This window comes from Alligator mississippiensis, chromosome 16 (genome assembly GCF_030867095.1).
Source record: "Alligator mississippiensis isolate rAllMis1 chromosome 16, rAllMis1, whole genome shotgun sequence".
Lineage (NCBI taxonomy): Eukaryota > Metazoa > Chordata > Crocodylia > Alligatoridae > Alligator > Alligator mississippiensis.
In genome coordinates, this window is record NC_081839.1 from 315663 (window position 1) to 330149 (window position 14487).

The 14487-nt window shown below is 39.9% G+C and overlaps 1 protein-coding gene across 6 annotated transcripts in view; it reads right to left on the bottom strand.

Annotated features, from left to right (window-relative positions):
* The window catches only part of EPS15L1 (epidermal growth factor receptor pathway substrate 15 like 1), a 57094-nt gene that overhangs the window by 30160 nt on the left and 12447 nt on the right, over window positions 1-14487 (bottom strand). For 5 of the 6 annotated variants that reach the window (XM_059719812.1, XM_059719817.1, XM_059719814.1 and 2 more), the window contains exons 11-21: window positions 14013-14169; window positions 11183-11268; window positions 9852-9924; window positions 9096-9257; window positions 8179-8376; window positions 7631-7795; window positions 4434-4560; window positions 4266-4316; window positions 3491-3627; window positions 2654-2714; window positions 1340-1422 (exon numbers count right to left, since the gene is read on the bottom strand). In XM_059719812.1, the coding sequence (XP_059575795.1) occupies window positions 1340-1422; window positions 2654-2714; window positions 3491-3627; window positions 4266-4316; window positions 4434-4560; window positions 7631-7795; window positions 8179-8376; window positions 9096-9257; window positions 9852-9924; window positions 11183-11268; window positions 14013-14169 (1300 nt within the window). The remainder of the gene's footprint in view (window positions 1-1339; window positions 1423-2653; window positions 2715-3490; window positions 3628-4265; window positions 4317-4433; window positions 4561-7630; window positions 7796-8178; window positions 8377-9095; window positions 9258-9851; window positions 9925-11182; window positions 11269-14012; window positions 14170-14487) is intronic. The other variant, XM_059719813.1, reaches the window with a different exon arrangement.

Below are 14487 nucleotides of genomic sequence, written 5' to 3' on the forward strand. Positions count from 1 at the left end.
AAACACAATCGAGTTTAAAATCCCATGAAAAAAAGGTTTTTACTGCTTTCATTTCATTCCTTATTTGTAAAAATCCTTTCAAAAACAAAACAAACCCTTTAATAAATTTATCCTCTATGGTACACATAGATTCATAGATGTTAGGGTCGGAAGGGACCTCAATAGATCATCAAGTCCGACCCCCTGCATAAGCAGGAAAGAGTGCTGGGTCTAAATGACCCCAGCTAGATACTCGTCTAACCTCCTTTTGAAGACCCCCAGGGTAGGGGAGAGCACCACCTCCCTTGGGAGCCCGTTCCAGACCTTGGCCACTCGAACTGTGAAGAAGTTCTTCCTAATGTCCAGTCTAAATCTGCTGTCTGCTAGCTTGTGGCCATTGTTTCTTGTAACCCCCGGGGGCGCCTTGGTGAATAAATCCTCACCAATTCCCTTCTGTGCCCCCGTGATGAACTTATAGGCAGCCACAAGGTCGCCTCTCAACCTTCTCTTGCGGAGGCTGAAAAGGTCCAGTTTCTCTAGTCTCTCCTCGTAGGGCTTGGTCTGCAGGCCCTTGACCATACGAGTTGCCCTTCGCTGTACCCTCTCCAGGTTATCCGCATCCTTCTTGAAGTGCGGCGCCCAGAATTGCACGCAGTACTCCAACTGCGGTCTGACCAGCGCCCTATAGAGGGGAAGTATCACCTCCCTGGACCTATTCGTCATGCATCTGCTGATGCACGATAAAGTGCCATTGGCTTTTCTGATGGCTTCGTCACACTGCCGGCTCATGTTCATCTTGGAGTCCACTAGGACTCCAAGATCCCTTTCCACCTCCGTGCCACCCAGCAGGTCATTCCCTAGGCTGTAGGTGTGCTGGACATTTTTCCTCCCTAGGTGCAGCACTTTGCATTTCTCCTTGTTGAACTGCATCCTGTTGTTTTCTGCCCACTTGTCCAGCCTATCCAGGTCTGCCTGCAGCTGTTCCCTGCCCTCCGGCGTGTCCACTTCTCCCCATAGCTTTGTGTCATCTGCAAACTTGGACAGAGTACATTTCACTCCCACGTCCAAGTCGCTGATGAAGACATTAAAGAGTATCGGTCCAAGGACCGAACCCTGCGGGACCCCACTACCCACACCCTTCCAGGTAACATACAAGTTATTGAAAGCCTGTTGTGTCTAACGAAATAATCTTATTGGTCTCTTACAGAGGGGTTTGTATCCATAATTACAATAAAAAATACTGTTGAGATCTGGTATCCCCTATGTTATTCACATCACCGCACTCTTCAAGAATGACATGGGAAAACAAAACCAAAAACCCAACATTTTTAAAGGAACTTTATTTCCATTGAACATTTACCTTTGACATCTGGCTAAAATCTGCAAAACCATCATTACTATTAAAGGCACCACTTCCAAATGGGTCTAACGTTCCAAAAGGATCTGAAACATGTAAGGAACAAAGTTAACTTTTTTTAATGTTGTTTAAAATCATACATACATACATATATATTAAAATCACGAGTATAAAAATATTTTTTCCTCAAATGTAACCCAAGGCATAAGAATTAAGGACACCAATATGAAGATCTTGATAGTAGTAGCAATAGTCAACTGATGCCTACAGAATGATTTCATAATAGGCTTTTAAAGCACACGTTTTAAGTCAGATATTGTGATTTCACAGTCAACTTGAAGGATGACTGATTCTTCCTTAGGGTAAAAATTCAGCAGTAAGTAACAAGTTTACTCCATCCTAGAATCTCCTTTATAAGGAACAGGTTTTTTTAAATGCTTTTCATTTGGAATATGCCTATTATTTGAGTCTGATCACACCACATTCCAACTACCCAAAAGATTCTTTTCCAAGCACTGAGGTTCTTAATGTTAGAATGCATTTGTTTCAGCAGTCTCTTCCCAGACCTTGACAAAATCTGCCAAGGGACCATAAAAATTTGTTTCACGTGAGAATCAGTCATGGTCAAATGACATATTTTTAATCCCCATTTCCCATCCACAAAAGGGAAAACTGAAGAAAATATGGACTTCACCTTCTGCCACTGTGGAGAGGAGTTTGTGGTTTGCCCACCTGCTGAGGTAGATTGTTCTTCAGAATCTAGGCATCCTAACAGAGAGGCTACAATCTCTACAATGACAGGGCCATCTACACAGATGCTCTCTGCACAAGTTGTAAGTCTCCCAAATCTCTCTACAGAGATGGCTGGCTATGTCAATGTGAGGTTGGCAGAAGGGAGGACAGGGTGGCAGCTGTAGGACCCTGGCAGACGTTACATTTGTCCCACTTTCATATTAGCGATTAATGTGAGGTGAATGGCCACACTGTTTGTTGCACTGTAAAAATAGCTCATCCACCACAAAACTGGTGGATCCATGACAAAGTTGCTGTTTTAGACAGCAACCTGTCTTGCTGGGACAAATTTAACAAGTGGCCAGGTCTCAGACCCCACCTCCTATCTCACAGTGCTCTGCTCTCCCTCCCTGTTCCTCAGTGGGCCCAGCAGAGAGCTGTCAGGAAAGCTTGCAGGTGGCCCTGTTCCTGTTGCCACCTGGCAACAATGGCTTGGGAATGAACTCTTTGCATCCAAAACTGGGTGTCCAAAAGGCAATAAAAAGTTATTTTTGCCTTTTACAAGCAGAATCCCATCCCTCTTACCTGGGCGTTTTGAAGAGATACCTGAAGATGTAAAAGGATCACTGCTTTCAAAAGGATCAGGCTAAATATGAGAAGAAAAGAAAAAGCTGCATGTTTATCACTGTAATGCATTCTGTACTTTACCTTCCTACATATATAAAACATTTCCCTACATTCAAAAACTGTCAAATTAGGACAAATAAATCTCTTGTGTAAATCTGCTATTCTTCACAGATTTACAGCAGGATGAATTGACCAAGTATTTAAAAATAGTCTTATGGGATAAGACCATGCTATTAGTGCATACGGTTCTTGGAAAAAAAAAAAAGAGAACTTATGGGTTGCAGACAAAGCCAAGTATTTGAATGAGCATATGAGATTCTAGAGCAGGGGACCTCACAGTGAAATAAAGCTGGTACTACTCTCCAATGCAAAAAACCAGAGAACCTACAGCTTCTATGGTCAAAATGTTCAAACATGAGTGTCCAATGTTAGGCACTCAATTCACCTACGGTCTTAAATGAAAATGGCTTAATTTTCAGAGGTAGTGTGCACACACAATTTATCTTTAAGTCAATGGTAGCTGGAGGTACTTTTGTGCACTCTGACCACATTATGTGTGATGCTAAGACACTAAAGTTGGAAAATGCTGCCCTATAAGTAAGTAGGAAGGAACTGAAAAGATCACTTGAGAAACAAATGCACACTCAATATAAGGAGAGAAGCTGTGCCTGTAACCTAATACAGGACTTAAGAGAATGCTGCGTGGGACTTTTCTTTTTGTTAAGTCTTTTAGACAACATGTTAACCTCAGAGTACTAAAAGTTTATTATGCGCAGACTTAAAAAAAATGCCTACCTTCGAGAGCGTTGTGGGATGTTTTGTGAACGGATCAGATGTAAATGGATCACTCTTCACCTGTTTCTTAAAAAAATCATCAGGGGCTGAACTACGAAATGGGTCACTTTCCTTAAATGGATCCTCTCCAAATGGATCTACCAAAAAACCATTAAGTAAAGAAAATGTAATTATACAAGTAAAAATACTAGAAAATTTGCTGCAGGGAACAATCCCATATTTCTATTTTTAGTTTATTCATGAAGTATTAATTTCTACTCTAAAAAAGTAATTGTTTACTTCACATCCCAATTAGTCAAATCCCTGTTATCCAGCATGAGTGGAGGGAATGGGCGGTGCCAGGTATCTAAAATGCTGGTTACCCGAGGCCAGCAGTTTTACCCAAGGCAGCCACATGTGGAGCAGCAGCAGCACGGGGTGGTCGGCAGTGATGTGTGAGCTTCCCACCCCCAAGCCTGCGTCTGGCCAGCCAGCTGGAAATTCCAGTTAATAGCGTGTTCCGGTTACTCAAATGCTGGATAACAGGGATTTTAGTGTAATTGTTTCTATATGTGGCGTTTATATTCGTTACAAAACTACATTTAGTAAAATTACACGTACATTATTTAACAACTTGTCCCCTCTTTCCCTGCACAAAACATCCCACAAACAATTCTACAGGCCTTCCAATTTAAACGTAAAACCTGAAGCCACAGAAAGCCAGCTGCTGCCTTTACACCTTCATATTTGGTTACAAATTCTATCCTGTCAATCTCATCAACTGAAAAACTTTTACCTGCTGAAGCAGGTGGCTGTTCTGCAAAAGGATCATTATGAAATGGATCACCTAGATAAAGAAGAATATATTGTATTTTGTCAGTTAGTTAAAAGGATTAGCAAAGTTGTAAAAAAGAAAAAAAAACCTGACTGTTCTAGTTTTTGTGTTAGCCATCAAGTCACTTACTGTCTTTGAAAGGGTCAGCTCCTTTAAATGGATCAGATCTGAAAGGATCTTCTGACTGGAATGGATCTGAATGCAATTCTTGTGTGTTATTACTGAACAACAAGGCTTTATTTTTGAATGGATCATCCTAGAATTAAAAGAGAAATATTATGATTTACCAAAATTAAAAGGCTGAATGATCCTATAAGTAGAATTCCCACATAATCTTTATCCTGTTCAACGATATTCAAAATTCAGAATGATCTTCAGGAAACCACAAATTATCAGTAAGCTGAAGCAAGTGTTAGAAATATACTGCTTGAAGCTACAAAGAAAAATAAAATCAAAGTCTACATATAGAACACAACTTGTGGTAAGCTGTTCATGATTTTGTTAAATTAATTTCTCAAAAGTCTCCACAAATCTTTCCAAAGTGTCATCCTCCGGGGTTTTCACACATTCAGGTAGAATAACTTTTCCAAGACCTTTCCACAGATCCCTAAATACGGATCCCCACCTAGTTCATAAGTGTGGGAAGAACCACAATGATAAATCTTTTAAGAATAGGGTTAGGACAGTTCACCTGACAAGCATGAACAGGGATTTCCTTCTAAAGGATGCACTACCCAAACCATGCTGGAAACTCTCTCTCTTAACATGGTCATCAAATGTTGTGGATAGCTTAATTTTTTTAAGTAGGTATGATTGCTGCTAGCACAGTTCAATCTACAGCACTGACAAATTCTAAAAACAAAACTTTCATCACCACAACTGCAGGCTGTACTGCTTGCTGTATTTGCATAGATAAGAATCTGTCACTTAGAACAACAGAACTCCACTCCTGATTGAGGCCTTTCACCCCACCTAATAAACATTTAGTGCTAACAACCAGTGTCACCATGTTCTTACAGCCTAAGGCTGCTGACAGGAAAACAAAAACCCAGCACTTCACTGGAAGAGGAAGCACTTTAGTTTGATGCAGCTCCCCAGCATCTGTATAGACTGTGCACTACAATGGGGCTTTTATCTAAAGCCGATTCAAGCAACTATTAGATAAAAGCGCCAAAAAGCCCTGCTGAAGTGCGGGATCTATACAGATGTTGAGCCAGGTCAAACTAATGCAATGCCTCTTCTGGGCATGCACTGTGCCTGGTGCGGGGGAGTGGTGAGCTTAAAGTAAAGTGCTAGGGTTTTTTTCTCCCAAGTCTGAAAGCCGCCTAATACACTGAGGGATCTCCCCTCTCACAGTAGTCACAAATGAAGAAGTGAAAATTAAATCTTCTCAACAGCAAAAGAAAAAACATAAGAGGAAGAGTGGATTAAGAAACAGGAAAGAGGCATAAGTACTTTAAACATTTTTCTACAAACATGAATTAGAGTTTTCCTCAAGTAGTTCTCAGGCTTAGTAATACAAAAGCACCATTCCAGAGACTTCAATTTGAAATGTTCCTTGCCAATATCTGTTCAAACAAAAATGACTGCTGCGAATGACCTTTTAAGACCAAATTTATCTTCTAATAAGAGAGTTTCTGTCCAAAGTTAGTTTTTCCTTCTTAAACGTTTTCAAAAGTTCCTTTTGCAGAAGGCAAACCGAACAAGGCAGAAGGACGGAATTTTTTCTGAATGATTATTAGACTAGTGTATGAAATAACAACTCACTATACATAGTGTATTAAATGATAAACCTGCAGTTTCTTCTTGACAGAAAGGTTTGCAAGAGGAGTTTGACTGGCAAGGAGACCTGAACAATATATGACTGTGACAGTGATTAACAGCTGGAGAAATAAATATGAAACATTATAAATGAGTAAGTATAGCTTATGGTAGTGTAAGAGTGATACTGTAGTTGTGAAGTCCAGAAATTGTGAGAGGCAAGGATTTCTTAGGGTGGTACTTTTATTGGCTGCCTGGCTCTCTGTAATCAGAGACCTGAGGAAGACTGTCTAGGATTCAAAAGCTTGTGTAACTTTATCACAACTACACAGTTCATCCAATAAAATATATCACCCTAAGAAATCCTTACCTCTTGCATAAGTACAATTTATATAATTTAGTAAACACCCAATAAATACCAGATACCCAAAGTAAATCAACATGACAAGTTCTTAAGATTCCTAAGGAATATATGGAACAGAATATACATCTGAAATAAAATAACGAATGAGAGGAAGATCATGTTAGGAATATCTGAAGGGTAGCCAAGGATAGAATCCACATATTATCCTTTTTGGATAAGCTTTTTTTGCCTATATTTACGTATTTATTTAGCTGAAGTGTGTAAACGTACAACTCATGCCTTATTGGAAAGCAGAAACTAGTGTAGCTACTTCAGAAAAAGAAAAGAGAGAAAAAAGAAAAAGAAAAAAAAGTGAGGTGAGGAAAAGAAACCCATTAGTAAAAGAGGAACAGGAACAACTGTTGAGGAAGTTATATTCCTAGGTGCCTGAAGGACTCTGAGAACAGCTGTACTGGGATTTAAAACCAAACAGTCAAACTGTCTATTTTGCTTACACTAGAAATCTGACAGGCCATAAAATAAGGCCTGGTTTAATTTTTTTCCCCCACCACCTCTCCCTCTCAGCCCGGAGTGTAAAAAGTCAGCATAGATCTAGTGTAGATACAGCAAATCTCAGCAAGACAGTCCTTCTGTTGGCTCAGCTTGTTTTATTTGAAGAACTGTACAAACTATGCTGACAAAAGGAAGGGAGGAGGGGGGAGGAGAGTGTATTTGTAGAGCTATGCTTTTTCCCTTTATAATTCTACTGGCAAATCCCAAGAATTGATGTTCACTAGAAATAAAATGTTACAGTCATATTTAGCTGAGGTCTCTTTGTCAAGTCAAACCCAGCTTGCAAACCTCACTGTAAATATGACATTGCAGGTTTAGCATTTAATGCATTAAGCACAGCAAGTTATTTCACATACTAGCTTAATAATCATTCAGAAAAAAACCTCTCCCTTTCTGTCTTGTTCAGTGTGTTTTCGGCAAAAAGAAACCCTTGAAAACACTTAAAGAGAAGTGTTAACTCTGGGCAGAAACCCCTTTATTAGGAGAGAGATTTAGTCTTCAAAGCATAGCACTAGAGGCTGACATCTTTCTAAGATCAAAGGGGCTATTAAGATCACAAAGACAAATAACATCTTTTTACATTCTCAGTTTAGGGCACAAATCTATTGAGTGAGAAGCTTAAATTCAAGCATTTTTATTCAATCTTTACCATAGCTCCAAAACTGCCTCTTTCTCTCTGTGCAATTCCTTCATTTATGTCTGCTAAATTTGTCATGCTTCCACCATGAATCCCATTCAGAGCTTCATTATATTGTTCGATACTTTTATTGACTTCTTGGTGACTCTCTTGAAGTTGAGAAAGCTTACTTCTTGCCTAAATGATGAAAAATAATTCAGCATCATACAGGATTAGACATACAGCTGTTGAACATGCTACTAGCTATTTTTCTAATAGTGTTTTCATGCTTACAATCTAAACAGTGCAGTAACTACAGAATTTGGTTTCTTCATGGCTCCAGAGAAGTAGGAGTCACTTTGCATGAGGATAGTGTAGCCACTGCAAATTCCTAGTTATTTTCCAGACTCAAATTTTACATGAACTGGGAATCTAATGAGCAGGCAACGTACAAGATCCATATAATTATATATCTGCTTATTCCTCTTGTTGTGTGCACTTCACAGGTACAATTTGTTTTTTTTCTAAGCTATTATTTTTTAAACAAGACAAAGACATGCACAGAAGACTACGGCAACTACCTGATTGATTTCTTCTTGTGTTGACTTCAAAGATTTAATTATTGTTTCAAGTTGAACTTTTCCTGCCTGGATGCTCTGCTCTAGCTGTGTTTCTTCTTGCTGGAGGCGATTCAACTCTGTTTTTGCTCTATTTAGATCATCTTCCTGTGATTTTAAATCTGATTCCTGAGACTGAATCTGCATTTTCAGTGATGAAATCTGAAAGTTACAATACAGCACCGACTTTAGCATAGACACAAAAACAAATATGGCATTGTTATGTAACATTTATGATTAATTCAAATTCCACTACATTAAACCAGTGATTCTTAACCAGGGTGCTGTCCTGATTTAGGGTGCAGCCCATATCTCATAAGACTTTGTTAAGGTGCCAGAATGGAGGTGGGAGTGTTCAGAGTCTCTGGCCACATGGAGCAGAGCAGGGCAGGATGATGCTGTGAGAAAGGGGTCACCACCAAAAGTCAGGTTAGGCCCACCCTGGCCCCTCAATCGCTGCTATTTCATATGGAGAGCAAGGATCCAAAGCCTTGAATTTGATGGTGGCTGCCAGGCCAGGGAAGGGTTAACCTGGCTCTTGGCAATGACACCTGACAACTGCCCCTACTCTGCTCCATGATGGCAGAGGTTCTAACCTAACCTCTCTGCAACTCCCTTTACTGAGTGCCAGGGCTTATGTACCACACAGCTGCTGCCTGTGTCAACCCATATTCACATACTATATTGAATAAATATATAAGGCTGTCATGAAAGCTATTCAGGTTAACAGAATGCTTGCTTTAAACCTTTTTATATTTGTGCAGTACAGGCCATTAAGCTCAAAATGAGTAAGCAATGTAAGAAATTCTTATAGAATCTCCAATAGCTTTCTGCCATAGAGACAATATACTGGACCTCCTCCAAAATGAATGTACACTCACCATTTGCGTTTCTTCTTGGCACTTCTGCTTCACATCATTTAGCATATCTTTCAGTTTGGCTTTCTGCTGGTCCATTTCATCCAGGCGATCTTGAGCATCTTGTTTCTGAGCTTCTAACTCTTGCAAATTACTTGTTTCTCTATCTAAATCATTTTGCAGTTCCTGAGAAATATTCCACAATTTGGACAGGTTACATTTAACTGAGGCTCTGATACAAATGATTAAATTTAAAGGAAGACTGCTAAGGTTGTAAAATCCAGAATTTCCCACCACCCAAAGGCATCAGTGTTTTTTCCTAAAGAAAGGGGGGTGGGGAAATAACACGGCAGCATTTCAGTACTACTGTAATCCTTTATAACAAATCAATGTCCGTGCAGTAGGAGGACACAGTGACAAGAAAGCCTGCATGTCAAATGTTTTAAACATTGATTTTCAGAACACGAGTTTTAGAATATTAGAAGGATACTTTTAAAATAAAGGTATTAATTAGCAAAGCGTTAATAAAGACATGATTTCAGCTGTGCCTATACTACCTGTGTTTTACATTAGGCAGCATAAAAAAATAAATTCTCTATAGCAAACAGAAAAATAAAATCATTGCTACACGTTAAATGAGATTACATAAATTTCCCCACTGTGAGAAAAAATATGCCCAAGGAAATACATAAGAAGAGTGGGATGGAGAGGGATGGTGACGAGGAAGACTTTGAAGTATCATTGAAAGAAAGATCAGTAATGAAAATCCAAAGTTTTTACCTGAACTTCACAGGTTTTCTGTCTAATTGATTCCTCCTTTTCTCTAATATCCTGCTCTAGTGAATATTTTTCTCTGTGGGAAGAACAAACATTCTTGTGATTGAAAGCTAGGAGCTGGCATTTTCAGACGGGGGCCTTGAGTCTAAAAAGGTCGAGAACCACTTGCCTAGGAATTGTTACATTCAAAAGACAATATATCACCTATGGTCAAGTAACAATCAGTTGTAAGCAAAACAAAATACACCTGTGCCATGTACTAAACTGTTTTAAAGTTTAGAAATTCATTGTTTCATGTAAGCGAGCAGCAAAGTTGTAGATCATGTAAAATGTACTTTAGTTACATCAGTCAGATTTCAGAAGAAACCAATCAGGCCACTGGTTTTCAACCTTTTTTACACTCAAGGCCCCCATCAGAAAATGCCAACTCTTAGTTTTCACCTTGTTTTTTGACTACAGAAAAAATAACAAAACAATTCTTCTGTTGTAAAGAACTCAGAAAGACCCCAAGGAGGTCGGAATGTTTTTAACATTATGAAATCCTATTTGAAATCTCTGGTTACCTTGTGAATCATGTTTGCACACCTAACAATGCTAACATTGCATGGGATCCTTGAAAGGATCTCATGGCACCCTGGTTGAGAATCACTGACTTAGGCTATAAAAAAATAAAACAGACAGCTGGACTCAACTACGTAAAAGGTGCTAGGGTCCCATTTCCAATAGTTTCTTGTTAAATAAAAAAAAAACCAAAACAACCAAAATAAAATGACACCACATAAATGCGTTACCAAATGAACTACACACTCCAAGCGCAATGGAGGGAAAGGGAGAGAAGTAGTAAAAAACCCACTGTGCCATACTCAATAATGAATGCACAGCTCCTTATTTGGTAAGCATAACCAGAAGACATGTTCAACAGTATGAAGTGAATGTCCATTAAAACCCAAAGTCAATCCGAGTGACAACAGTTTGATATTACTTGTAGCTAGGCACAAAATGGCCTCTTTCATCACAACCAGTACGTAACTGACAATAGTGACAAGACCAATGTATACTAACAACAGCTGAGGGAAGAGAGGACGATTGTAACTAATAACAAGTCTGCAAGATACCGAATTTCCTATGATATGGCAGGAATAGATGCAACATTTTAATTATTTCACGGAGGATTCTTTTCTTTAAGATATTTCAAAAAACTATATATAAAGATTTGAAACAATACACGTTACACAACACGTAATTTTGTACAGAGCTTTCCTTAGGAAGGAAGATCTTCCATTATTGGGATTCAGAATAATGGTCAGAATATTTTAACAGTTCACTAAGTTTACCTTTGTAGCTGTGCTATCTCTTGACTAATATCATCAAGTTCTTTTACTCCTGTAAATTCTCCTGACCCAACAGAACTTGAGCTATCCTGAAAAAAACCAGAATATTCCTTTACAAAGCAAATTAACAACCAGGATGCATTATTTACAAAAAACTTGAGACAGAGTTAAGACCACACCTCACTTTGTACCTTCCTTAACAGGACATCAAAGCACTCTACATAGTACTGAGCTTGCCCTCCTTGAGGTAGGAGCATATTATCAATCCATATTTAATAGATGTTAACTGAGGCACAGAGAAGACAAGGGACCTCCACATGTTCAGAGTATAAATCAATGGCTGTGGCAGAATTAAATATCAAGGAACATAACCTGCCCTTGTCCCTCTCCAAGAAAATGGCAAAACTCCCAATGACTGAATTGGGCCCATTCTTTCATCTCAAGTATTTCAAGTCTGTACCCTTCTCTAAGTATAAGACATGTAGATTTCAACATGCCTATTTCCTTTAAAGCAGCATTTAGGCATCTCCTACAGCAAGAGAGTTTTTTCATTAATATCTTTTATTGAACAAACTATATAGATGGAATAGAAAGACTACCTTTTGGACACAAAGTGCTCTTCCTCGGGTTCCGCTGTAAACAGTGAAGTTTTCATATCCCACAGTGAGAAGCATTCATTATGGAAGTGAAGGGGCCAGACTGAAGGCTTTCTCCTTACCTCTGTGGCATGCAAACTTTTAATAAAGTCACTGAGGAGACTTGGGATTTATGACTAAAGTTCATGAGTAAAATGTTTCTAGCCCTCTAAAAAGTAACAGTGTTTATGAGGGAATGACACTGATTCTTCTTAGCGCATTTACACACATTGCATTTTTTGTGTGATTGGGCCCCTGAAAGCATGCTACAGCCATGACACAATACACATGTATGGCTGCAGAGTGCTTTTAAAATGGCCAATCACATGAAAAATGAATCCTCATCAAATTAGCTATTAGCTGAAGGTGATATAGAACACAGCACCTTAGGGAACTTGTGTTCTCTCAAGGGTTCATTTTTAGCGCCTTTGCAGGGCTGCGCTGGTGCTCTTGTGCCCCCAAGGCTGTCAGCAGGGGAAGGAGGGGGACAGGGGTGGTGGAAGGGGTCCCTTACCTGTGGCCCTGGCCCAGTTCCCCCCCAGTACCCCAGCTGGGGTATCTGGGGGGCCTGCGAGGGAGGGAGGCTCCCTTCCCTGGGCCTCTTGACAGTGGCAGCAGAAGCTGCCAGCTCAGCTTTGCCATGGGCAAAGTGGGTGGGGGGAAAGAGGGCCAGGGTAGAACAGAGCCTCCCCATCTCATGGGCTCAGCTTGGCTTCCCCCAGTGCACCAGCCAGAGTAGCCGGGGGGGATTGGCCCCACGAGGCAAGGGGACTCACTCCGTTCCACCCCGAGCCTCCCTCCAGCTCCGGCCAGGCACTGCCCAGCTGCCAGCTGCATGCTGCTCCCTTTCTCTCCCCCTTCCTCCGCCGGTGACAGAGGGTAGGGCCTGGGGAGCAACCACCTCGGAGCCTGCTGAAGTGCCCCCTCCTGCTGGCCAGGGCCAATGCAGATAAGCCTGAGCCCCCCTGACCCAACAGGTGAACATCTGTTGGGTAAGGGGGTAGCCCTCTAATTCATGGTGCTTTGCGTAAACTGCCATGAGTTAGTCTGTGGCCCCTAAATATCTGTAGGTACCTTTAGTTTTCCTTATTGGTTTGATATTCTGAAGACCTGTGATATTTAAATACTTTTTTAACACAACATACTGCAGAGTTCTTTTTATTACATTAATTTTAGGGGTGGACAAACATACTTTTTAACAACTTTAAAAGGGAAAAGAGAGCTGTTGCTTTGTAGTGTGCATCACCTGTTATGATCCAACTGCTACAGCTACACATTTCTGTAGCAATATGAGTTGACTAAACCATCCTAAATAACCCTGAATGAAGCAAGGTTAAAGTTGCCCTGTTTGTCTTGGCACAGGTCTCTCTACTCCATACTGCTTTTAGAGTCAACCTCTCCTTTTCACTTATTATCTGTAGTATTGGCTGTCTATAGAAGAGAGATCCATCGCATGTGTCAGACTTTGGCTAAAACCATTGAAGGCCTAAACTCTATTTTCAAAAACAACAAGCAGCTAAGCACCTAAAGTCACTTTTGAAAAAGGGACTCCAATAGCAGTAACATTTTCAAAAAGCACTTAACGTTGAAAGGATAATCAGAAAGGCTGTGACAAAACAGTGAATGAACAGTTCAGCTTTGGAAATATGGCTGAAACAGACAAGATTTTCATTAATACTACTAACCTTTCAGCCATCTGGATTTGCCTAGCCTCCACCTCCCCTGGCCTCCCCCCCCCAAAAAAAAGAAAGACAAAAGAAAGAGTGGTCTGACTTAACCCATCATCCTGATGCTGAAAGGGATTTCTCTAAAACAGAATTAGAACGGGCAGCATATCACCACCACTTAACATGGTTCAAGAGTCTTATCCTCTCCCAGCCCAACAGGAATGTTTCCTAGCAAAAGATACGGTCTCTGAAACTGGTTTAATTTCTGAAACAACTGAGTCAACAGAAACGTAATCCAACAGGAATTTCTCAATTCCTAACCAATTAATGTAATATATATATATATATATTTATATTCCAGAATCTTGGTTAAACAGCAGAAGATAGGCAACAATTCTTCTAAATTGAAATTTTACACTGTGATGTGTAACAAGATATAAATTAGAACATTAATAAACTCTCCAAACTAGTTACTTTCAGAACACAAAGGTAAAAATAGAGCAATATGTCTATTAATAAACAATTACTTACTTGTATGGGAGTACTCCTCTCTGTAGGAGGGATCATATCTGGGGACAACACTTGTGGAGGATCAATCCCTTTACTGACCTTCTGTTGAATGAGATACATGGCTAAGGCAAACTGATCTTTGCTTAGCTTTCCCATCTGTCTTGTGTCTGCCAAGGCCCTGTTAGGAATTGTTTAGTCTTATTATAAGTCAAAATGTCTTATAAATTGAATATCTGCTGTTGTTACAATGGAATCTGAGAAACAAATAGACTGATTTTTTTTGTTTGTTTTGGCCTTAGCATCCATTACCCTACTGGGACAATTCTATAAAAATAGGACATCTTTTCTTAAAACACTTAGCTAACAATATTTGGATCCCACCCCCCACACACATACTTTTAGCCAGTTGATTGACAGGAATCCTTAAGTCATCATCACCACCCTCTCACCCTTAATGAACTGGTGTATAAAGTAGAAGCACCCACTGCAAGATATG